This window comes from Brienomyrus brachyistius, chromosome 3, assembly GCF_023856365.1.
Source record: "Brienomyrus brachyistius isolate T26 chromosome 3, BBRACH_0.4, whole genome shotgun sequence".
Classification (NCBI taxonomy): Eukaryota; Metazoa; Chordata; class Actinopteri; order Osteoglossiformes; family Mormyridae; genus Brienomyrus; species Brienomyrus brachyistius.
Window position 1 is genome coordinate 21,679,423 of NC_064535.1, and position 26,503 is coordinate 21,705,925.

At 47.7% G+C, this 26,503-nt stretch overlaps 1 protein-coding gene across 4 annotated transcripts in view; it reads left to right on the forward strand.

The window, feature by feature from the left end:
- cped1 (cadherin-like and PC-esterase domain containing 1) overlaps positions 1-25,932 on the forward strand; it is a 45,293-nt gene extending 19,361 nt beyond the window's left edge. For 3 of the 4 annotated variants that reach the window (XM_049007413.1, XM_049007415.1, XM_049007417.1), the window contains 11 exons: positions 567-631; positions 1,415-1,444; positions 2,643-2,835; positions 3,488-3,656; positions 18,673-18,772; positions 20,074-20,210; positions 22,353-22,573; positions 22,660-22,761; positions 23,089-23,176; positions 23,414-23,560; positions 24,560-25,932. In XM_049007413.1, the coding sequence (XP_048863370.1) occupies positions 567-631; positions 1,415-1,444; positions 2,643-2,835; positions 3,488-3,656; positions 18,673-18,772; positions 20,074-20,210; positions 22,353-22,573; positions 22,660-22,761; positions 23,089-23,176; positions 23,414-23,560; positions 24,560-24,790 (1,483 nt within the window). In that variant the 3' untranslated portion in view covers positions 24,791-25,932. The remainder of the gene's footprint in view (positions 1-566; positions 632-1,414; positions 1,445-2,642; positions 2,836-3,487; positions 3,657-18,672; positions 18,773-20,073; positions 20,211-22,352; positions 22,574-22,659; positions 22,762-23,088; positions 23,177-23,413; positions 23,561-24,559) is intronic. The other variant, XM_049007414.1, reaches the window with a different exon arrangement.
- Positions 25,933-26,503: the final 571 nt, after the last annotated feature.

Consider the following 26,503-nt stretch of genomic DNA (forward strand, 5'->3'; position numbering starts at 1 on the left):
GATGGGGCTCACAGGCTCTCCATTACAAAGAACACGCCTCAAGCCATTATCAAAAGCGTACATAGAAGCGTACAGAGCTTCACTCCCTGCAGAGGGCGCCCTCTCAACTTTTTGGAGTGAGGAAATGACTGGTGATAACAGAGCAGATAAATCAACCCCCGGTTCAGCCTCCTGAGCCAGGACAGTATTTCTTACTGCGTCCGTCCTCCATGCCTGACCGTGCACCTTTGCTGCTGGTGAATTTGGACATTGCCAGTGCAGGATGTGGGAGGGTGGGTGTAGTTTCCTCACATATGGACTGACGCAGCCTATCAATTTATAGTAGAGCACATCTGCGGTTTGTACACTTTAGGTAAACTAGATGAAAACACAGCTTAGCCTGTGTCTCCCACAGTCGTCTGCATAGCGGGGGCAAACCCGCCAAAGAGCCCTCATCTGGGATTCAGGGTCTTTCTCGACGTCGCTGTCTCCCCGGGGGCGAACTCATCGCTTTCTCTTGTTTGCTTGTTGCTTGTTTGGAATGTTCCCGACAGAAAGGCCGCTAATGCCATTTTCCCCCCAACTAGAAGCAGTGTTCCGGAGGGGCCGAGGAATTTGACCAATCCTTCCCAGAATTCTCAGCCCCAGAAAGGTGAATTGAGCTTAATTGATAGAAAAAGATTGAAGTTACTAGATGAGAAGCAGGAAATCACAATTTCTGCGGCATTCTGTAACTGTAAGTTACCAAGTAGGACAGGTAAACATGCTCCTTTTAAGTAGCTGTACTGTTACACTCTTTGATGCCACCTAAATTAGACAAAATCAGACTAAATCAGCACCAAGTATCTCTGTCCTTCAATGTTCTGCATCATTTCCTGCCACCCAGAGCACATTTTGGGTGCATCCAAAATCTCATAGGCACACAGTAGGTATTGCGTGTTGGCAGAAGCCTGCTACTCAACCTTTAATGTAGTACATACTGTATACATAGATGAGGGACAATATACATGCACTGAGACACACCACAGTCACCATTTTGCATACTGCCTGACCCGGTCGTTTACCAATAACATAGCTTGACCCCCATGAAAACAGTTAAAAAGCATCAGTGAAATAAATAGATATTCGAGTCAACCTATGTAACTGAAATCTCCTCCGCCAGCTGAAATCTGTGCAGAGATTCCTCCTCCATCTTGGCGTAAATTTCTGAGCGAGTGATAATCTTTGTATCTGGTTGTAGCTCCATGTGCCTTGTGGGATAGTGTAGCGTGCATCAGTTACACACTTGGGAATTTCATAGAGATTGTATATGGTTCAGGCAGCATAGTATATTTAGCATACTACATAGCAAACAAGTATGTGATTTAGGATGTGTTAAATGCCTGGTTACTTGGGGGGTTTTCAAAGCCAGTTCCAATGAATGTCCTCTTTACAGATTACCTGCACCGTCCTGACTGCAGACATGGTGAGTGTTGCCACCCAAGACCTAATGTTATATGTGTGCTTACTGGATAAATGTTGGTCTTCTGTAGATTCCAGCACAGCACAGTCTCTTTTTTCCAAGGACAATTAATTAAAGTCTCTTTAAGTCGCCCCTTTTAAAAATGTTCCCTATGTAGCTGGCAGTGGGGCTGTCCACAGGCGCGTTACCAGAATGCCAATCGGGGGGGGGGGGCATTTGGATATGCTGGGTGGGCACCAATGAACGAATGGCTGGAGAAAGGGGTTTTTGATAGTAAAAGTCAATGGTGAGTGGATGTTGGGCAAATTTTTTAAATCACTAAATATTGGTTAAATTTGGTTGGTCCCTGTTGGGTGGGAAATTGATCCTATAGCCCCACCCCTGACTGTCCCCTCATGGGGGCCACTGAGAGTCCCCCGTGCTGCTGAGGTGTAAAGGGGGAAGAGGGTATCCCAGGCCCCGAAGGAGACATGTCCGCAAAGGAGGTGTGTCCCCAAAGAAGGTGTGTGCCCAAAGGAGGTGTGTCCCCAAAGGAGGTGTGTCCTCAAAGGAGGTGTGTGCCCAAAGGAGGTGTGTCCTCGAAGGAGGTGTGTCCCCAAAGAAGGTGTGTGCCCAAAGGAGGTGTGTCCTCAAAGGAGGTGTGTGCCCAAAGGAGGTGTGTCCTCAAAGGAGGTGTGTGGCCAAAGGAGGTGTGTGCCCAAAGGAGGTGTGTGGCCAAAGGAGGTGTGTCCTCAAAGGAGGTGTGTGCCCAAAGGAGGTGTGTCCCCAAAGGAGGTGTGTCCTCAAAGGAGGTGTGTGCCCAAAGGAGGTGTGTCCTCAAAGGAGTTGTGTCCCCAAAGGAGGTGTGTCCTCAAAGGAGGTGTATGGCCAAAGGAGGTGTGTGCCCAAAGGAGGTGTGTCCTCAAAGGAGGTGTGTGGCCAAAGGAGGTGTGTCCCAAAGGAGGTGTGTCCTCAAAGGAGGTGTGTGGCCAAAGGAGGTGTGTGCCCAGAGGAGGTGTGTGCCTAGAGGAGGTGTGTCCTCAAAGGAGGTGTGTCCTCAAAGGAGGTGTGTGCCCAAAGGAGGTGTGTCCCAAAGGAGGTGTGTCCTCAAAGGAGGTGTGTCCCAAAGGAGTCAGGTTCTCCAAGGAGGCGACCGCGGGTTTTATGGCCCGTAGGCGTTTAAACCATTTTTCAAACACAGGCATCCCTCTCCTGCACTCAGATGCTGGGAAATGCATGGACCCCCGCCTGAGGCAATTGTACACAGACCCCCCCCTCGTGCTGACGCCCCCGTTCAGCCCAGAAGTCAAGGAGTACTGGGCCGAGGTCCCGTTCGATGTGGTGGCACTAAAGATCCGTGCGGAACCCGAGAGCTGCCAGTGCCGTGTGCACCTGGACGAGCGCAGAGGGCCCAGGTAATGTCGACACCCCCCCCCCTTTTACTGCGCCTCCATATCACTGACAGACACTGACATCACACTTTGACATATGTCTTTGATATTTATAATCTGTGCAGGGATGCTAACTGGACGCTGTTTCCGGCGCTTCCATAAATGATATTACACTGCAGTTTTTTTAATTAACAAGCTGAGATCAGGGCCTGCATCTCCCTGACTGGACACATTTTAATTGTTCCCATATGTATCCATCCATAGCACAAGGCCAGTGTGAACCTCCTAGGAAGTGCATGGTATCCTGGGCAGGATGTGTCCATCGTTTTGGCAGCTTCTGAGCCTCTGACCTTTTAACGGTCATATTATTTCTTTTTGCAATCATTTCTTAGTTCATTAATCACATTTGAGCTTCTGTTCCTTTATAACATTTTCCTTTAAAGAAGTATTAATAGCATCCAGATTACCGATAAGAATGTCCTTTAACATACAGAAGTAGGGGTTACATTACCATTCTACATTATGTATTGAATGTAATAATGCACAGTGGTGTATGTAAAAGCATGATTTTTTTGGGTGATATAGCCTCACACATAGAGCTCGGGACTGGACGGGATTGGGGGGGGCTGGCTTTGTGAGTGTGGCTGGGACTGAGAGCGCCCCCTGCTCCCCACAGCAAGGCCAGCTACCCCATCGGCCTGGGCAGCAGCAGAGTCAGCATCCTGCTGGTGGACGAGTCGGAGTCGGAGCCTGTCGTCATGACGATCTACACGCTGCACGTATTCCGAGAGAGTCGGCCCAGCCTGCCCATTTTCGACGAGTACGTCACGTGTGGCTTTCGGCAGGTATGTTCCTGCTGATCGAACTCTGGGCCGAGCAGAGATTGGTCCATCCGTCCATCCTTCCATCCATCTATCCATCCATCCATCCATCCATCCATCCCTCCCAATCATAGTACGGTACACGGTTCACTCTGGACAGGAGGCCAGTCTCCTTTTCTAATGTTTTTTGTTTGTTTTGTTAATGAATTACTTATGGCGAAGTACCATACAGAAGAATCCTTGATTGGTTACATATTTAACTTGTTTTTTGACTGAGGGGTTTTCTAGTGCCAGATTAACCAGATTAAGACCAATGCACTGATGCCGTACTAATTATAAATTTATATCGCATTCTTGGCATAAACTTTCAGCTCGCTTGTTTCCTGTCGTAAGTCAGCCATTTGTATCGGAGATGAGAGGGACGCGATGGCGGCTATAATGATTATTACGGGACCCCCTTTTAAAATTAGCAATTATATCCATCTTTATTGCACTTCTAATTTGCAGCATGTGGGTGCATTTAGCAAAAAAACAAGTTTTTATTGCATGTAAACAGAAAGCCGTAACATCGGTGCGATCTTCAGACGACAGCGCGGTGCCTTTTGTTTTACAGTGCGGTTATGTCCGCTGTAAAATGGGCTTTTAATGGCTTACTCGCTGTTTTACTGCTCTTGTTGTGCAGTGCAAATGATGATTGGGGTGTTGAGTATGGAACGGAAGGTTCCGGACGGCCTGGCTGTCTCCCCGATTAGGTCCAGGAGGAGTGAGAAGCCCATTGCATGTGTCCATCTCTAATGACCACGTTTGTGAAGTGCGACTGTTTCTGGGTGAGGTGTTACTTTGGAGACCTGCTCGTATTTCTGGGAACATCTGCTTTGCAGACTATTTGCAAAAACTCCCCCCAGCTTGGGTTCATGTTATATGGATGGGTGCTCTTCTTGCTGCGGGGGTACTCCTAGGGGAGGGTGGGGGCATCATAAATTTGCCATTTGACGCTGTTGACTGTGTCACCCGTGCTGTGTAGTTATGGACCAACTGGCGGAGGAGATTGGAAGATCTTCTGGAATTGGAGAGAACCCTGTCTCCTCTGAGTATGTTTGTTGGGTTGTACGTGTAGGATATGCATTTTATGCTGTTCGTCATCTTATCTAATTAATTTGTGGATGCTGAACCCTAATAATTTAGTATTACGTAAAATTATCTAATCTCAAAGGCCACATTTCCTGCATTTTCTGGTTAGTGCCGTTGGTTCTTCGGTAACATGAACAAAACCGGAGATGCACTCTCCACGTTCGGGGCAGATGACACCCCACTCCTCTCCTCTGGTGGGATTACCAGCCAACCAGATCTTAGCAAGCCATTACTACCCACAATCCCACAGCAGATGATGCTCCCGGGGTGGGGGGTGCATATGGCTCACAGTCAAATGGCATCTTTTTATACATGTACATTTTGTTGCATACAATTGAGACACCAACAATTGGTTAAACAGTCTCTGGAGTAACAGGGGTTTTAGGGCCTTGTCAGCCTACCCTGGGATTTGAACCAACAACCTTCTGATCATAGGAATAGAGTCCTAACCTTCTGAACCACAAACCTATTTAGGCCTGATGGGACACGTGTCCCTGACATGTGAGCTGTGTCTAAAGTACTCTGTGTGTCTGAGCAGTGGTGCCGGGGGGATCTGTGGAACGGACTTTTGCAGCCGCACAACCCTGCCCCTATCCCCCACCCCCACTCCAAACGCCCCCACCCTCCCCCCAAATGAACTTCAAAGTGGACACCTGTCCCCACAGCTGCGGGACAAACGTACCGGCTCCCGAGGCTGAGAGCTACAGCAGATGTCCCCGCGTCACCAGCACATGGGCCCCCTTGGCCCCCCCCACCCCAGGGGGGCTAAAGCCACTAACAGAGGGGCATGTTACTCTCTCTAGGAAAACAAAGCAGTAAGCCAAAAGACACCTCCCCCCCCCCCCTTCACTTTCATCTGTGAGGATTCTTTGAACGTTTCACTTTGAGTGCAATATGATACCGTCGATGAAAAGACTCAAGCATGTCAGCGCTGGACGGCATTGAGGCACGAACGTGATTTGTCTGTTCTAGGAGATGTCGGCGGGTCAAAGCCACCCCGAACCGGCCATGGTGTCAGTTTGGCTCCCATCACCCCCCGAGTGTCACGACATTCCTACTCCGTGTCTCTTGGCCGATGGCCGATGGTAATACTGGACTTCATATAAACGCAGAAGATCCCCAGCCAAAGCGCTCGACATTAAAACCATCGGTTTTGATTTATATCTTTCTGGCGTCCCGAACCATGTTCATTTCAGGGGCGTGGGGTGTCATTTGGAGTCTGTTCTCTGTCAAACACGGCTCTCTGCTGCAGCGTGGGGGGGATTGCTGCTGTTAAAGCAAACTACTGAAGAAATGAGGCGTGATATTTGTGGATGTTCCCGTGGGCCGCGACGCTCCGGGGAAGGAGAGCCTCATGTGTTTGGGGGGAGCTTGAGTTTTCTCTGCATGTGTGACGCACATAAGGCCAGTGTGGCTGCGTGGCTTAATTTATGGAGTGTACGGTATCTGTTGGACGGGGAGGAGGAGCTATAACGCGGGAGGGCCGGGAACTCGCTAAATCAATCAAGATTCAGGATGATGGATGTGAGCTTCGGTATGTGAGCTCATAGCATCAGTATTGAAAGGGAAAGATTATTTTTTACGAATGTTGTATGAGCTCCTAGTTGAAAATTTATCTTCATAACAACCTGAATAATTCTTTGTTATATTACGTTATTTATTACATTATTTACCGCGTTGAATCAATACAGTTGGACTGTGAGAAACTCTACAGACTCCTAGCTGAGGTTCAAAAACCCAACTTCGAAGTGTCTTTGAAGGTGCAAAAATGTTAAACTTTTCCACAGAAAGATGTGCTGCCCTCCATTTGTGTCCCCAGTGAAACATTTGACTTGTACCAGAGGGTTCCGCATGAGGTCGCTCTCTTCGGCCGTCCAGGCCCAGAGCCTGAATGGCTGGCAGTTATAGCAATTTGACACACATTGGTGGAATCTAAATCCGATTATGATCTGACGCAAATGAGGAACAGACTCACCGACAATGCATGTTTATGTGAGCCTGTCCGGGGTCCCCTCCACATCAGGCTGAGCCAGGGCAGACTTCACAGCAAGGCGAGCACTGAAATTTGGGGATGTCACTCATAACTCATGCCGTTGCTGCCCCCTATAACCCAGACCCCCCCCCCCCCCCCCAGAGCCCGGATTCGCCCCACTCCTGCCTTTAATGTAACACAGGAGCAATGGATCGCTAGACAGCCATACCACAGAAATGGGACGTATTAGTGAAATCAAATGATTAATTTAACCAAGAGATTCTTCTGTGGTTTTATTTGAGCTCCTCTCCCCGAACACAGCCCCCCCGTGACTGCGTCCCCTTCAGGGAGTCGGCCTGTTGGAGGCTGTTCAGGCCATGTGACACCAATCAGGGGAGCAGTGGAGGCGGGTAAATATTTTTCTTGTTTCCCAGCGTAGCGACGGCACTCCTGGTTCTCACGGTGGATCGGATGCAGAGGTACCTCTGACGCTTGCTGCTGTGGACCTCAACAGGACCTGCCTGTAGGTGTAGAGTAAATTGGGAATCCAGTGGATCTACAGCCTCCAGACCATTTTCTATGATGAAGCTTCACAGAGTCTCTGCATTCTGGAGCACTGACAGGGAACTGTCCTGATCCTGAGAGTATGGGTGAGCCAACCAGGGGTCACGGAGATGGATGACATGATGACAGATCTGCAGATGGACCAATGGCGGGGTGTGTTTCACGGCATGGCCTGTTCTCAGCATACAGGGAGGGCATTTTAAGCAATATATTTCTATGTTTTAGACCCCAAAATAAACATCACACCAGAAATGCTTTTGGAAACCTTGTCCTTCTCGTTCGCTTTCAGTGGAGTTTGACAGGTTGATTGATGAGAAACTAAGCTTAGGGAAAATGCATTCAATCCCCTGGCCACAGAAATTACAGCGTCTGAACCGCAAACGGCGGCCAGCTCAGGCTCATGAAGTCCGTGTTCGGATATGACCGACGGGAAAAGATTTCTTTCAGGCCAAACTTCAATGCACCAGGAAAGTTCCAGAACTATTCTGTGAACTTTGGTCACTTGGTAATTCAGATCCCTGTCATTAAAAAAAAAAAATATCAATACTGATCTATAGCCTAAAATGTGAGCACTGATTACTGAATTACTGAACTCTTTCTCCTGTTAGTCCATGTTTCATGAGGTCAGCTTCATGGGGGTGGCGCTGGGTGAAGTTCTGTCTGTGGATACGCTGAAGGGGCTTATCGCTAAAATCTCCCCCCTCCCTTGTAACATGTGGACGTCATCTCCCAGATTTTTTTCCGCAAGCTGCTTCTGCGTGACTGTCCTCAGCATTTCCGCTTCCGCCTCTCTCCCTCCTCAGCTCGGGCCACTAAAAGCCCAGCTTGATGTGGTTCTCTTGGCTTCAGATCGCTGTCTTTATGCTCCCTGTGTACCCAGAAGCTTCCTGTCACATGACTGCTTATAGCGTTTCTGATTGGTGATATGAAGCTGTATTTTTGGCCTTTGGAAGAGAACGCGTGAGGGACGTTTGGTCGTCTGAGGGTTGCCCTTTGCTAAGGCGCTAACACACGCACACACACAAACACACACCTGCTTTCCAGATCTTACACTAACAAGCCCATGAGCTCATGATTGCGAGTTAATGGCTGTACCCTATGGAGGGTTTCAGGTCCAGCAGAACAGTGACATCTCAGAAAGCCCACAGGGGAGCCTAACACTAAATCTGAAAAACAGCTGGAAATGTCATGGAAGTCATTACACGTCTTCCTTTTGTATAATCGCCTCTGCAAGTCAGCCTCATCGCTCCGGCGGGGGGTCTGATTTATGTCACAGAAAGATCGTTTCAGTGTTTGTCTTCGGCATAATGATCTTCATAGGACTTCTGGGTGCAGTTAGTGTAGGACTGGTTTTATTGGAGAGCCCACAGGGGAATGTCCTTCACAGTTTACCCTGCCCCTAGTTTTATTTGCCAGCAGACGCCCGAAAGGCGTAATGCGGTAAATCCCAGGACCCTCTCTGTGTAGAGTAACACCGTTGTGAAACACCCCACCGGCTGGTCTCGATTCCCTGGCCATGTCCACGGTCGTCACTGCAAAGTAATGCTGTTTAGTGGCACTGGTGCTGGGTTCCAGTCACTTCAGAGATGAGAACATCGGACTAAACGCTTGGACCTGAGGCCAGGCGCAAATTACACTCTGGAACTCTTCACACAATGTGTTTTTGCAATTCCTAATTCAGTAACGCTGACCTGATCGTATTGGTCTAGAAAGAGTGATTTGCGCCTCCGTTTTGTAGCTGCAGATTCTCCCCAACCTCAGGGCTGTCAGACAGATCCATGAACAAACTCCCCGTTCATCATTTATCGTTCATTCATCCATTTTCTGTAACCACTTCCTATCCATGTGTGCGGGGGGTCCGGAGCCCATCCCAGAGGCTATAGGCGCTAGGCAGGCAACAATCTAACATGGGGCGCCAACCCATCGCAGGGCACACTCACTCACACGCCATTCACTCACACGCCATTCACTCACACACACCTCTATGGGAAATTTGGTAACTCCAGTTAATCTTGGAGTACCTGGAGGAAACCCCACAACGACACAGTAAGAACATGCAAACTCCACATACATGGAGCCGTGGCAGAGACTCGAACCCGGGTCCTAGAGGTGTGAGGTGCCAACCGCAGCTTCACCGTCTCATGCTTTTCTCTAAGGCCTCGATCACTAAATTTTGATAAGGATGACCTTTTGTAGCATGGGCGATACAGGGCAGCTGTACAGTGTAACTGTGGGCTTACTGCAGCTTTTGAGTGATAATGCATGCATTTAGTTTCAGACCAATATGCACCGCTTCTTGCCAGCGTGAGAAGTGCATTTTGGGAAATTTACGCACGTTTTTTGTCGGTTACTCATGACTTATCTCTGACTTCGCCTGATCCCGGTGATGTTCCTCTGTCCTGGGGGGCAAAGGGGCAGAGTGTTTGGGTGTTGGCTCCAGAGTGGGGTGGTAGACCAGGCTGCTGCCCTCCAGTATCTGGAAAACAGATATAACACCCCCCCCCCCAACAACTGCCTGTCCCCATCGTTGTCAGTCAACACTGTCAGTCGGCAATGAAAGAGAGAAACTTAAGAACCAGAGGGGACGATAGCCCCCTGAGACTCGTACGGCCCCCCCACCCCCGTGCCGAGATTGAAGCACTGCTTCGCTTGCTGGCGAGGAAGGCAGCTGCTGCAGGCTCTACAGCCCAGGTCCATCAGAACCAGGGCTGTAATCCACATGATTACAAGGCGACCCTGTCGGAACTCGTGAGAGAAACCTGGTCCGTTTGAAGTCCTACTACTGAGATGAGGATTAGCTCCGAGGTCATGGGGACTTGGCCCAGCAGGCCTGGAACGCTCCGGTGGGAAAACATCCGGTCTCAAAGGCGGCACCAAATGAGGACTTTAGAGAATGTGATCTCATGGACCAAGAGGATTTAAGCACATTAAGTAGGTTTGGGTTTGGGCTACAGCTAAAGAGCTTTTCCAGGGATTTAATGGGCACAGGCTCTGGTGGCTGTTTTATTTTGGGTGCAGTTTCCAGAAACTTCTGGACTCTGAAGATCCACATGCGATATCCTTCAGATTCCACTGGATTTCATTTTCCCTTAATCTGGTATCTACACGGCAGTGAGTTTCCCCAAATCAGAAACTCCCAAACGGATTGATGCGCCACCCCCATCATCTACTGCATTTATATGCTCAGCCTCTGCAGATCATCCTGGTCTAGCCTCTGCTGGACCTGTACAAGCTGGGTGCCCCCAAAGGTGCAGCACAGTTTGGACACAGTAGGTCCTTCCACCACTGCTTCCCAGGAGTCTAGGCACTGTCCTAGATTTTTTCAACAGCTGGTTCCATCCGGCTTCCTGTACCTTGATATCACCCCCCCAACAGAGCACAGTGAAGAACATGACACTGGTTATGACAGGCGGGAAAAGCATGTATCAGATTGCTGAATCCACTGAATGACTCGAGTCTCCTTGAGAAAAGCAGCAGACTCTTCATTTTTCTATAGACTCCCGCCATGCTGTCATGCCGATTCAGCCTGTAAGTGATGCTGCCTGCGAGGTGATTTACTCTCCACAATTCCTACACGCCCTCCTTGTATGTGACAGTTGTCTGCATCTCCCTTCTCCACCTGGGATCCACGATGAGCTCCTTCGTCTTCCTGACACGAAGCCGTGGTTCTTCTCGCACCATCCTGCTGAGTTCTCCAGCGGACCCTTGCGCTCCTCCTTTGCTGATACGTCCCACAGTAGCAGAATCATCAGAGAACTTCTAAGTGGTACCTGAAAGGGGGGAGAAGAGTAAACGGCCGTCGTGACAGTACTGTCGCTGGGTGCCTCCTTGTGGATGAACTGTGGTGGGTTTGTAAGGATCAAGGATCTGCGATCCAGGCAAGCATGTTGTCCCCAAATTGCTCGAGCTTGTCCCCCAGCAGGGATTAGAGCTGGTCTGTCCAACAAGTGAACAAGAAATAATAATTTGTTTGTGGGGGGCAGCTCTGTGGGTTGGGAATCAGAAGGTTGCTGGTTAAAATTCTGTGGTTGGCTGAATGATCCCACTGTCGAGCCCTTGAGCGAGGCCCTCTACCCCAATTGCCCCAGGGACTGGCTGACCCCACTGTCCCCTCTACACCAGCTTCATGAGGTGGCCTCCTGGGATGCTTCTCCAGCTGTCCTGCTGGGGGTCCCACATAAATGCTGAGCTCTCACTGGCCACTTTTCCTTCGCTCTCTGATCAAACTCTCCAAAACCATTTCTACTGTCTTTAGGTCAGATGGCCAGGTCATGTGATGTGACACTCTATCACTCTCCTTTGTAGGCAGCTTGGCATTTCCACACTTTTGACTGGTACTGTATGTCTGCCTGATATGCTACAACTGTACTGCAGGAATGAGAGGACCCAACTCTCGGACATGTTTATTACGTGGGTCATTTGTGGCATTAGAGGCACCGGAGCATCCTTTCCTGGAATGTACCGAAGGGACGGGATCGGCATGGTCCAGAAGCTCCCAACCGGAACAGCGTTCAAGGCCCAGTGACATAACGGCCTGTAGCTTTCCTCTCTGCTAACGTGAGCCAACGGCATAGACAGACCTCAGATGGAGGTGGAGGCTGATGGGGGATGGTTATGAGCTGGGGGGGGGGGGGGGGCAAGGGAACTCCAGGAGGGCCCCCCTGCTAGGCTGAAGGCAGCTGTGTCAAATCTGTTGAAGAATAAGTTTAACTCCCCTGCCCTATCTCGGTTCCGCGCTGCACTAGGGTCGTCCATCTTGCCGCACCCAGTAGTCCCCTTCGTTTTTTTCCATATTTTGCTAGCCCTGGCTGGAACTGCGTAAGGTTAGTGATACAGGTTAACCTCAGCGCAGGTTAGTTTCTCCAAGGTTATGCAGATTAGCCTCCACTGGAATTACCCTGCTGAACTGTACTTGTCATCCTCTGCTGGTTCCTGCAATCAGCCACTGTGGGGTTTTCTCCCTGATACTCAGATTTACAGAGCATTGTTTCCCAAGCCAGTCCTCAGGGACCCACAGTAATAATGTGGCCTGTCTGGCAGTGAGTTGGGAGGGAGCAAAAACATGGACTGACTGCGGGTCCCAGAGGACCGGATTGGGAAACACTGTAATAGAGTGTATTGATGGTAAGGCCGGCCATCCGTGGCTGTGAGCTCAGCACGGCCCAGGTTAGGCACAGTATCAGCTCGGACTATTTCCTCCTCCTGCGTGCCTTGGCACTGTAAAGTGTGGATTATTATTTCAGGTGAGAACAGGCTATAAAACACTCCGGGGGACGTTTGGTCGTCTCATTTGTCTTGTTCAGATGGAGCTGCTTTTCTTCGGACGTGAGAAAACAAGCTTTGCGGTGTCGTCGCTGACAACGAGATTTACAAGTTATAAAGCTCCCTGCTTCGTGGCTTGGTGTGATTATAACATCATGACGTGTGGATGGGATGTTGCTGGCAGCGCTGCAGTGCATTCAGGCACAGTTGACCGAAGGAAAAAATTTGTCAGGTACAGACAATCTAAGGGACTTTATGGCTTCCTACTGGGATATAGTTATGGCTTACTGATTGATTTGCTAATATGGAGACAGGTCATGGCGTGGAGAGATGGCAGCTCTTAGCGTTTGTGTTTGTGCTTCATGTGTGACACCTCTCTCTCTCTTGTCACCTCACCGTTTGGCTCAGAGCAGCTGACCCGTTTGCCACAAGCAGGACCAAAACAAGGGTGGGGGGCAGTCAGTAGATTTCGGTACTGGCGATCACTCGAAATAGGAGAGAAATAATGTACATGCAAGCCGGAGATGAGCTGGGCCTGGAAGGCAGGCGGTCTGGATACCATTCACAACAGCGAAGCAGTACCTGCTTGAGCCAGAATCCAGCTTGCGGTCTTGGCAGTTGCTTCTCATTAAGAGAGCATCTTGTAAAGTGATCTCTCGCCTTTAATCAGAGGTTAAACGCTTCCTGTCGAGGTCTCCCCATTTCTGGTCACTTGAAATGCTAGAAAAGTACAAAATAGGTCTAAAAATACTCTCAGGACTAATTATGTGCTTTCTCTGAAGACCAGAGGGGGATTCGGCATCACATTGCCTCTTACGTTCATCCATCAGCTGTCGGTAGACTGCTACCGATGCTGAGCAGCAGCAGGTCATTCCCCGTGGCCCCAGCCACCTTCCCCCCTCGTGCCCCGGCTTTCACCTGCATGCTGCTCTGCGCCGATTTGACTCCCCAAGTCATACTAGATGAGGTTTGTCTAAATTGACCTCGGGTTGGTTTTCTAGGGTTCCCAGCTGATTCGATGACTCACCGAAATTGGGCCTGGAGGTTCCACACAGCTCCGGTCACTACTTCACCGTGGTCCTTTTGCTATTTATTCAGAGCCGGGGCAGTAAGGGCGGTTTCCCACCAATGCAGTCGCGATTTGACACTTCCTGTCTGTGAATGAGGGTATTTGAGGGTATTTGATCTGTTGTTGGTAACTTTGGGGGGGGGGTCTCCAAATGTATTTATGAAAATATCAGTGCCGTTTAGTGAATATACAGGATGCGTAGGGAAGCTTCCTTTTCAGGAGCTGCTGAGGCAGGTTCGAGAGCAGCATTCTGCCCATCTCACCCCCTCCCCCCCCCCACCACCTGCTGAGATGGTTGGATCACCACAGTAACCTCAGCTTGGCCTCCGTTTCCTTCAGCAATGCCAGACCTGGACCCACTTGACTATGAAGAGAAACCCCCCTCCTCGTATGGGCAGACCTGCGTTCATGAAAAGCCTGGAATGAGACCCATTCTGATGTGGGAAAGGAGTGGAGATCCCACTTGCATTCCAGTAGGGTTGTCAGGAGAGATTGATGACTGCATGGGTTCGTGAGTTTCGGTCCAGAGCTTGGAAGCTCTCTGCTTACTCAGGGTACCGCTAGGAAAGGCCGTTAGAGGGCCGTAGTCGGGGATTAAAATTCAGGGCAGAACCGGGAAAACCAAGCCCAGGATTGGGTTTCAGATTGGCAGAGGTTCCCCTCTCATAGCTCGTTCAGGGCAGTAAGAGGTCGCTTCTCTCTCTGGCGGACTCATGAAGACCCAACATGAGAAACTTGAGCTCTGACCTGGAGCAAACTCCTTCAGTTGGTGTAATTCAGCATAGAGTTCCTGCTTTGACCTTTTCTGGTCGTGTTCCCTTGCCTTTGTACCGTCGCTCCAGGGCTGACAGCCCATCCACCTTCTGTACCTGAGGATGCTGTCAGGCCTCGGGAACATGGATAACAGGAGGCTAACATTTCATATTCACCCGCCAAAGCACAGCTCGGGGTGAATAGGGGCCATTTCTCGCTCGCATTGACTCGAGGGTTCCTCATTAATTTGGCTAGTTCGCAGATGTCATTTACAATTTTGCATTTGCTGCATTTTCTTCTGCTGAGGCCATTTTTGGCTAACCTTAACCCTAGGGGCGCCTCACAGGCCGTGAGGTAGCTTCTTACAGTGCCACAAGCCCAGCTCTCCATCCATAGCTATTCTCTTGCGAGTTTCCTCCCAAGTCCAACCACCATATGTGTTAGAAATATCACACGTAGACAAACTCAGCAGTTATTTATTTAAGCTCCCAATCAATGTCCCACGCAAGACATACTAGCTGCATTTCTCATTGAATTATTCTCACATAAGCCATATCGTAACTTTTCAAACCGCATCCCAGAACCCATCTCTGTCTCTTTCACTTCCTTCTGACCATTTGGTATGAAACAAACCAGTTTTCATGCATTCAAATGTGAACGAAAGAATCGTTTTTGTTTTTGTTAAGCAATTGCTGCCATCTGTGGTTGCTTTTCTTTATTGGGTTTCATTTTAGTGGCCGATTTCAGATATGTATCCTGCAAGCGTGACTCTTGTCTTTTTTCACGTTTGAAATTAATAATAGTAAATAGATCAGGAAGCAAAAATGTATCCAAATGCATCCTTCACGTTATTAAGTTCTGAGTGGTAAATTTGAACGTAATTTGCCACATGGTGTAACGCTGGCCCTGGAACAGCCGATGGCCTTAAAGAGTTTTTCCATCCCAGTATGTTTGCAATAATCAGAGTCACGTTCTTTGGTTTAATTCTGAATTCTGCACCATTTCCCGATGGTCGCTTTTCAGGGGTGGAGAGATAGCATAAGGGAAATTTGAAATGGAATTAATATTAATTGTATTCCCTGTTTCTTTTCAAAAGAGAAGTCCTCTTTTCAGGTAAAACCTTTCAGTAAAATATAGTCTGTGATATTTTTTTAATGACAGTATAGGCTCTGCCATTGGTTCTTCTCCTCCAATGCAGTATAGGATGAATTCCCATGGATTCGTACCCGCAGAACAGAAAAGTTTTCAGCGAAGAACTTTTTACCCTTCAGCTGCCAGAAAAGTTATGTAGCTAATAACAGGGCCGATAACTGCACACGAGCGCATGCAGATGCTTTGGGCACTGAGCTGTGATGGACGTGTGTAAGAATAGCAGCTTCTTGCCAGAAACCCCCCCACGGTGCTCCAGCACTGAGAAGCGTGTTTTACCCCTTAGGGCAGCATGTGCTCTGTTCCCAGTTAGCTGTGCCTGGAATTTTATCAGCCCAACACCACAAATCTAAGATGGATAATCACGTTATTCATCCAAATTATTCAAATCGCTGAAACGATAATAAGGGGAGGTTTAACGGCGATAGATTATAGCTCATTGAGGTTGGTGGCAAAGCTTCTCCGCTAATGAGTGGCTGATGTATTGCTTAGATGTTTCCAGCCTACTTGCTCTGACAAATTACCTGTGATCAGTAATACTGGATGAGCAGGACGGCCAATCGGCTGTCAGATGTAAAGTCCGGTGAAGAATTATTAGCTAAATTGTACAAAATAGTGTATTCATACTGAAAAGGGAGAGATTGGCAACTGCTGGCTAACTCTAGCATTCAGATCTTCCTTTCCGGCATACAGCTGGGGGTGAAACCCGCTCCCTGGGCATGGGTGGGGTTAGAGTCCCAGAAGCTGCCACCCCCCCGGAGTTTAGTTTCAGGGTTTATTGGCCTATCAGCCTCACATAATTAGGCATGGATGAGCCTCTGTGGGTCAAGGCTGATTCCTTAAAATCAAAAAATCCCAATCTTTCCGTTTTTGTCCATTGGACTTTTGCTTTTCATGTCTATCATCTATCCCTTCTGTCATGAACGCTTGCAACGTGTGAATAATGCCTTGTGTGATACAGGTTTTCATTAAACACAACATATAAATCGAGTTACACAGTGAGCCTAAAGCTCAAATTACAATAAACATGGTCAGAGATATGAATCACAACAACGTACAGCTGCCACGTGATTTTTATATTATTCTGATCTAAGTATTGAAGTATTTGCATTGGTGTTAGTGCAGTACATCAGTTACACACAGACAGAACACCCAACAGGAGCTATTTACTGAACAACTCATTTCTGTGGAATTCTTTTACTTTGAATGTGACCAGTACATTTTACAGAGCAAAACTGTAACCATTGGACAGCTATACTAATTTATCAGAGCTATACTAAGCTATTTAGCAAGCATATTTCAAGCTTACATATCTAATCAGCTTTTACAAGACCACATATCCCAGTTGGTGGGGAAAGCGAACTTCCCAGTATATCAGTTAGCTTGTCAGTTAGCTTGTCAGTTATCTTGTGCCTTTGCCTTGCATCTTGGCCAGTGATTCCCTTGACTGCAGCACCAGGTTCTCTGTCAGAGCGTAGAAAAGTGGCACGTTCCCTCGAGCAAGACTGACTGAAATCAGTCCATTTTGCCAGGAAATGCTTAGTTTGGGCAAAAACCTCAGGAGAAATGTTTGGAAATTGAAGTAGTGGGCAGTATAATGACCACAGCTGTAATCTAACACGAATTAGCAGGAATTAGCTGGACAGTTTTTGCAGGAGTTTAGAGCTGTACTGAATCACAAGAGATTTCGTCCGTGTTGCTGTCGGGCTGAGAGCCCTGTAACCCACTCTAATGACTCTCAGTTGGTGTGGTATGGGTAACCGGGACGCCTATGGAGTCCGCGGACCCAGGCCCGTGCAAAATCACTGTTCATCATCTTGATAAATCCAGGAACTGTGCCAAAATGGCAGGAATCGTTTCTGCAGCTACTCGGAAAGAAGCATATTCACAGTTTTAATGACAGGTAATCACCGGAGGCGGATGGGGAGGGGGGATTATGTTTTAACGTTATTACGGTATTTTCCGGAATTCCGTTCCATTCTTGCGGCCCGATGGGGGAAGATGGCGGCCCGATTGTAAGAGGCCTTTCTTCTTGTTGCGTTTCCGTGCGACTCCATAAAAATCCATCTGATGCGGCGACAGTAAAGAGGGTGGCACGGCTCCAGTCAGCCGGCGCGGCCCCCGGCCCGCAGAGCCCTTCAAACGCCCGGCTCGCCCCCGTGTTTATGCTTGTACACCGTGCACAGGTACGAACAAGAAAATCCCTGTTAAGTTGTCTTGTGCCACTTTGTTGCGAGCTGTCCCGCCGGGGTGCGGAATGTGGAGGGGCCGCGTGAAGCCCCTGGACTCGGCGTGGGGGGGCTTTCAAAGGCCGGTGTGAGCCTTCAGTAGCTCCGCCAGACGCCCCCCCCGACCCCCAAAACCTCTGGACTCCCCATCACAGTTTGTCCGTGGTCACATTCCATCATCCTCTCTCTTATCGAGTCTGTCCGACTCCAACATCAAATGAACTCCAATCTTTGCTCCCCTTCTTGCAGACGGACCTGCCATATGATTGATACGATAGCGGTCACTCAGAGAAAAAATGTAACGAAAAAGACATTATTTTAGTTGGTTTTTAACGCTATTTAATTATCGTTTGTTAATATTCATTGCAGAAAATTCTTATTTTCTATTAAGAATTAATTTTATTTTCTTATATTCTATTAAGACAATATCTCTGCAAGTATTTACCACAAGACAATAAATATATAAAATATTACATTTAAATGAAATGCTTGGTATAACATCCGCGTAACGACAGACATTCTTTTCACTATTGTACTTATCAATACCAGCCCCTTGCCATAAAACTACTGGCATGAGCCAGGCCACCCACACAGAACCACTCAGCACGTGTGGTTATAAATAAGCCCCCGTTAGTTTGGCAAGAAACAGCCTCGGAAAATGACTGTGGTCAGGGTTCGGTGAAGCAGAACGTGCTCCCCCATCATTAATTACGGGGCATTCGTGAGGTTTGATTATAATTTTCGTGACAGTAGCTGGTTTGTAGCATTTGACTGGAAAGTGATTGGGTGTCGGGTCTGAATTTGGTGCCACTTGTGTGTTAAGTGTGAGCCTTGGTGCCTTGCTATCACACTTGCTGTGTTCTGGTCCGCTGTGCCGGGATGACCCATTCTGTCCCCTGTGTGTCTCCCCAGGACTGCGGCCTGGTGGTCCAGCCCGACTTGCCCTGCGGCCTGGAGCCTCTGCCCCGTGCTTCCGCCCCCTCAAGGCCTTGCCTGTCCGGAGACGCTCCAGGTCACCACCCACCCCGAACAGACACGGGTCCACACATAAAACAAAATTAAAACACACAATCTGCAAATACAGACGCTCCCCAGGTTACGATGGATAAATGTTTTTCACTTTCAGTACATCATTCAATAAATTATTGAGATATTCAACAGTTGCGTTGTCGTCTTGCAGTATTTTCATCTTGCAATAGCTTTATCGGAACGTAACCCCCGTCGTAACCTGGGGAGAGGCTGTACACTGCAAAGGCAGAGTGACCATCTGAGCCATAAACTGACTGTAAATCTGTGAGATTCTGACTTAACAAAGAAGGCTTGCTGCTCTAGTTTACTACTAGTGAGGGAATCTTCTTAATTGTTCCACAGGTGTTTGGTCATCTTGGGTTAGTGTCCGTCTGGGGGTCATACAACCTAATTTATAAATTGACGATGAATCCAATGTCCGGAAATGTCCCCTAAGGCTACTAAAAACTCTCAGGAGACATTTTAAAATGTGACAATTGCCGACACTTTGACAAGCCTGATGAATATGATCAAACTGTGTGATAGGACTTGGTCAAGCTGGTACTTCCCATTTTTCTATTTCTGTTTCATACCTGCCAGCTATGCCGTTTTTCAGTCTTGCATAACTCAATACCAGCAGCTTTTACTGTGGGGGGTTATGGTGGATTGCCCTTTGACATAAATGTCAAAGTTTAAGGGGCGACCCGAATTTATAGCATAAACGAAATGTCAGGTTCGTCCTGGCGAACTGTCCGAGTCACAGCTGGCCTTTGGATGGAGGACACGCCGCACAGCGGCCAGTCATCTGAACCCCGTCCGTAAGGGCGATTAAGAATGAGCTGGTCAGGGCGAGCTGAACAAAGGGGGTGCGGGGTCTTGCTTGTGAGGATGGGGCTTTTTTAGAAGGACAGAGAGCATAGACAGATGGGACAGGCACACACCCCTGCTGGGAAGGCACTCCCCCCCCCAAGGCATTACTCCACAGCAAAGTTTTAGAACCATCTAAGGGGACTGACCCCCACCCCCACAGAGATGAGTATTCCCACTCCCATCCTCCATCAGGTCCCCTCTTATCACCCGACTGAAACGCTGTGACATTGCTGAATTAATACTCGTCCTGCCCTACCTGGAAAACATCAGACGTGCGAAACCGTAAATATCATGTAACTGTGACCGTTATAAATCATCCCGCCAAATACCGCTGATGCACATACGTATTTTTTACACACTTTCTTTTTTGCTTGAAATTTCTGATCAGTGTGAGACATTCAGGCTCATAGGGTATCTTTGTCTGTCTGCCCGCAGGTCGCTGGGTTGTTCCGTGTCTTAGTTGCTCTGACAACAGGACCTGTGACTGGAGGGTGGTATCCTGGCAACCGGATGATTGCTACTACCCCGTGCTGGAAGGGCCCCAGCTTCGGGACTGCATGCTGGGCAGGAAGGTGATGATGGAGCCCTGGGTCTATAGACATGCCTTCAGGATGGGTTTTTCTGGTTCTTCTGGTGTGTCTGAGGTTCTGCCCGCTCATGGGGTTTCTCCAACTGGACTGGTTCATCCAATTGCCTTTAGTATGATTATGTGTCCTGCAGTGAACTATCCCCCCATGCAGGGTGCCCCTGCCTCGTGCCCAATGCTTCATGGCATGGGTTCCAGGTTTGCAGAGACCCTGTAAGTGGTTATGGGAGATGGAGGGAGGGAGGGGTGCAAAACGTCAAAACCCAGCAGGTCCTCTTGAGGGACTGATAACCTGAAACCTGGAAGACAAGTTGCACAACAGAACCATGCAAAATGAAACAGAACCCGGCAGATCTGGTTTAAATGATGCTTTAAGGACACTCAGTGCTGTTTCTGAGAGGTTAAATAGGTGCCAAAGTTCATTCATAGAGTTCTAAATACAGAAGGTGTATAGAACCCCACACAGATAAAGCAAGGACATTTTCATTGCAGGGTTTTTTTTCCCTGCAGACCTCCTGAATTTCATCTGAACAAACACAACCAGAACCAGACTGGGTCTGTTTTTTATCTTTAATATTTCTTTAGAGATTTAAGAGACGTCCTAGATGCCTCTGTTCCACTCTGCAGAGGATCCAGCCACAAAACTGCCACCGTCACGGCTGCCAGCAGCTGAAAACCATCAAACACACAGGCGCTGACGGACCGGGGGCCGTAGACTGAGCACCACCCGGCTGGTACTCGGACCTGGACGCCCACCCTGGCCCTGAAAGCAGGCCCAGGTGAATACCCGAGGGCAGGTTCCCGAGGGTAGGACTCCAAAGATCCAGTCCGTTTGAGCGAAGAAGGAGCCGTGCACAGCTTCCATTTTAACTCCTGACGGTGGAAAGATGTTCCAAGTGCACTAGGCTAATATTTTCCACATGGGTCCCATCGCTGCGTGTAACGACAGGATTTAGTAGGGACTACGCAATAACATGGTTACTGTCCAAAACCTTGGGTTTTCCAGTATATGTATCTATTTCTGATTCCCCTTTATTTCCCTTTATTCTGCAAACAAGATTGTGGGGTTCCTGCAGGAAGGTCTACATACACCAACGTGACAAGCTAGTCCGGTTCGATTTGTCTGGGGAATTCCCAGTGGACTTCGTGAAGGTGAAACGGCCACTCGGTCGAATTCACCCAGAATGCCCCAACTGCAAGAATTTCTTGGACTGCTCCTAGTTGTAGCCTCCGGCTAAATGAATCACAGGCTCAAGAAAACAAAATAGCAAATCGTTTTGGGATGGAATGGAGCATGGGGACGATGTCATCCAAAGCAGCTCCGGATTGTTCCCCAGACACCTCCTCTCTTACTCACTCTGTCTGAGTAATAAAAGGTTCGGTACATGCGGAGGATTAAATGAACATTGTCTGGATGGAGTCACCACAGGACATGAAGTTCCCATGGGTTCCTGAGACGTGCATCAGATTCCTCACGATTTTAAAGGGATTGGGTTTTTGAATGTCGACTTTAAAGTCAAAAATTCATTCCCCAATCTGTTTATCATTCCCGTCTGAACATCTTCTGACTTTGGGGGTGTCCAAAAGACAGCGACGCTGTAGGGGAGGCAGCGGTTTGGGCATCAGCCCAGTCCTGCTTCTCTGACACACTGCGGCTTCCTCCTTCTTGTAGAGTTAATCGCCCGTGAAATAGGACAGCATTTCCAGCGTCACTGATGTCGCTGGTTGCTCCCAGGAAACCTCGAGAGTTCTGTTAGCTGGCTCCCTGCTGTTTCCCATGTGCCGGTTGGGGCGAAGGTCAACGGTTTTACCGGCAAGTGGCCAAAGGCGACTGGGTCTCCTGGGTCGACCAGGTTTAATGTGATCCACATGAGCGGCCTTGTCTCTCTTCATCACTCGGACTATTACAGCGCTCCGTCTGTTCAAGGGATTTTCTCGTAATGAAAAGAATAGCAAAACTCACGGGCTGCCCAAGGCAGGAGGCGCATCCCCGTAGCAAGTAGCTGTGAGGGACCTCATCTCTAAAGATAACATTCACGGCACGAATTGCCGCAATCTTTTCTAAATGTCATAGCAGTTCTTAGCTACATTGTTCAGTCGTAATGGTGCTTCTGTGGACTCTCGACAGGTCCTATTCATCGGAGACTCCACTAACCGTGGGATGATGTACTACTTCATGGAGCGAGTCAACGGTACCCTAGAGGCCTGGGACAAGGCCCACGACACCATCGTGTACCATAATGTCAACGATGGCGGTACCCTCATCAGTTACTCCTATTACCCGCAGTTCTGGCTGGACAGAAGCCAGAGGCCCACTTTCGAGAGAGCTCTCCAACAGCTCATCGAGAGGTATGACACCGGGGTCAGGGAACCGGATCCTTAAGCTCCTCTTGGTCTGACCATCTGCCCACCAGATCCCTCCATCTTCATTTCAGGTCCCATCCTCTGGAGAACTCGCCTCAGACAGTGCTGGTTGTTGGAGGAGTACAGTGGCTCACCCCCAATCATCTGAAGATCCTGCAGCAGGTCCTCAAACGGTACATGTCTTATTTAAACTAGACCAGAAGGTGTAATTTGGGGAATCCAAATCCCTGTCACAGACCATAACAACTTGCACAGTTTGCTCTATGAGTCTCTTTTCATTTCCTTTCCTGTGGCTTGTTAATGGATAGAATACAGTTTTCTGTTTTACGAGTAAGTGTTTGTATTCTAGGGTGTTTATGAGTCTGTTCCGTATTAGTGAATGAAACTAAATATTAAGGCCAGTCTCTGTGATGATGTTTCTGTTTCGGCTCATCATTGGTCACTGTATTTTTCACTTGTCCCATTCTGCTGGCTCAGCTTCATCCATCACTTTATTTCAGGGAAAACCTCCACAACATTCTGGTGATGGTGAAGACCATTGGAATGGGCTTCCATCTCCCGGTGGATGGAATTCATTCCTTGTCTCTGGTCAGTTCTGCATTGTTCTGCGCTCCAGCATTGCTAAACTCATGCATAATGAGTTGCCAGAATTAGCAAGATATGATATTTGTGAAAGCATGCTTTATTAATGGAACCCAGCGTGACTCACATAATATTGGCTGTATAATCGGTATATAATCCGTGATGCATTGTAAGCCTGTTGTACCAGCACGGTTTGCATTCCTGTGGAGTCTTTTCAAGTCTATCTCCCATACCTCCCATCAGAGAGGAGTGCAGGAGCTTCACAACCTGAACCAGAACATTCTCACAACCGCAAAGCTTTATGGGTTTGAAGCCATCGACACCCTCAGCGTCACTATGGGTCGATACAAGGAGTTCCTTCAGGGGAAATGCGCGTGCCACTTTCACGAGGTACCGTGAGTCGCTCCACGCCATTACGTATAAACATTCTCATTGAGCAAAAGCTTTTATCACAGCAACATGCAGTACAGAAAGCAGAGCTAGCCTGGAACAATAGAGGGGTAGAGGTCCCGTTCGAGAGTCAAATGCTGATATCACTTTGCTGACCATGGGATTTGAACCCGCAACCTTACGATGACTAGCACAGAACTCTTCACACATTTGGTTTTATTTTTATTGTCCCGTGTAGTAGCACATTTGCACAGCCCCTTGCTTAAAATTAAGTCAAAATTCTGGCTTAAGACATTTTCTTACCAGTGATTTCTCAGTATGTCACTGAGAGAGGAAAGTGCCTCCTGTTTAATAACACGACAGTTAAAGATACGACTGTCTCTCTCGGCTAGACATTCAAGGCAGCTGCGGCTTTCCATGCTCCAGCCCATGCGGGGGACCTGTTAATGAGCAATTAAGCAATTACTGACAGGGCTGATTTTCATTAGCTAGCGGAGTGCATGTTGGTGTCAGATGTGCGGTGACGTTCGTCCTGAGCGTGATCCCGTTCGAGCGGCACGAGCTTTTAATGACGTGCGGGTGCCGCTGGCGGGCGGCAAAATTCTTCGCCACTTAACCGTAGCTAATTCCCTTCAGTGAGGCTGAAACGAGAGAAGAAAAGGGAAGACTATGCCTGACGTCTAAAGCCCATCAAAGGCTGCATAGAGCTCTGATTTACGCTGGCCGTAATCTTTGTGTCGAGTGACACACTATTATTCCAAATGTCTATGATTACATTATGTGATGTTCGCAGTACCGCCTCACTGAAAAACTGTAGCTAAATAACCCAGAAACAAAGGAAAGAAATTTAAAGCTAATGATGCATCGTTCCTTAATAACTGAATATAGTGTTGTTTCATATGATTTTGTCTTGCACCTGAACTTGGAAAGAGCAGATTGTGCTGTGAGTGCAGCCAGCTGGAAACGGATGAAGAGTGAGGCGTTTGTGACTTTTTGCAGGTTGGAAAGCTCGCATTTCCCAGCAGGCCTCAGCACAGGGACACAACGCTGTACCAACAAGCAGCTGAGACGTGGCTCGGACCCAGCGGGACGCTGGATCTTCAGGAGCTGGGGTCCAGGGCAGATTCGCCCTATCACGTCAAAGGTGCCGTGAACCAAGTCTACTCGGAGGTCCTTCTCAGCAGGATGTGTGACAGCAGGTCGAGGAACATGACTGCTGGACCTCGCTGAAGTGAAGACTACCGCAGTGTGTGTGTGTGTGTGTGTGTGTGTGTGTGTGTGTGTGTGTAAAAGACACAGAGCTTAAAGAGGGACAACAGTCACTTCAGTCATGAAAGCAGTTCTTGGAAGGTCACTCCACCTTGTTCCCCTCTGATTGGTTCAGAGTCGACCCAAGTCACGTGATTTCTGGCTCTGTGAGAGGACCACAGATTGGTGAGAGGAGGAGAGACTATGTGGACTTGAAGTCTTCCCAAAACTGAGAGAGTGAGAGAGAGAGAGAGAGAGAGAGAGAGAAACTGCATTGATTTATTCCACTGCGAACCGCTCTGAACAGTGAAACTGCAAAAAATGACAGCAAACACTGCCGATGCTCCCTGAAGGTGTTGGCTGTCAGGAGAAACGCAATGTTTTCATAATGCTGCTGGGATGTTTATGCGCAATGGAGTGAAACAGCAGGCGAGTGGCAGATGACATTGTGGGGACGTCCGCAGGGCACAGATGGCCCAGCTTCCTGTACTGTATACCTCACTATTTAAAAATGTTTGTTTAACCATGTGAAATGCCAAAGATCTTTTGTATAGTTAAGCAAATGTATTATTTCCTATATTCCCAAAAACATATATATATATATATATATATATATATATATATATATATATATATATATATATATATATATATATATATATATATATATAACTTCTGATATCTGCACAAATATATTTTTACAAACCTTGAGTGAAACTGATGAAAGAACAGTATTTGCCGACTGATAATGTATTATTATATATGTATACTTATGTATTTTTCTAGCAAATATTCGATTGGTAATTGAAGTATTTTCACCTCAATGTTTTTTAATGTGAGATTTGGGTTTGAACTGAGAGAACCGAACTGGTTTGTGGGAATGAAAAGTTATTTTTTAAAATTGAATACATTATTTCTATCAGTAATAAAATATGTAACCTCGCACAAACTACAAACTAGGCAGGATTCAGATTTATCGATTTCAGGCCGCTTTGTGTGTAGCTTCGCATAAAACATTAAGATGCTGATGAAGGAATAAACGTGTATTGCACTGTAATGATTGTATAAATATTCTGGGTTTTTTTTGCTGATAAACATGTTTTATTAAATCATTTTCCTATGTAGCTTTGTCTCTTTTCTTGTTCCTGAGCTAAAATTGAGATGATACGTTTAGGTATAAAATGTAGCATTTTAAATTATTTATCCTATTTCAGCAGCATGAAACGAAGCGGAAAAAATATACAATATAACGCTGTTTTTTTTCTATGTTTGTTGCAGCTAGAACTACCGTTAATAATAAATGAACATTTGAATTACTGGACAGAGCGACACTTTGCACATTACAGCACATAATGTTGAAAATAGTGATAACGTCCTACGAAGCTTTATATATAATACATGTGTTTTTATGATTGCTACATATAATAAAAGCAAGGATGCTGAAATTTAATTCTTATTTAATTATTAAATGACAAACAGCGAGATTTATTTGGCAGCTACTTTTTGTAAAATTGTGAAGTATATTAAAACATCCGGTCTGTGTGTTTCATGCAGCACGTGACACATTTTACGCCCAATTACCGTGGTATCCTTTCGGGGTTGGGGGGGAAGGGGGTCAGTCTCCTGAATTAGACCCAGTTGCTCGCTTGAATTTCATACCATATGTAAGAATTAAGCCCTTTAAATCGGCCCGTG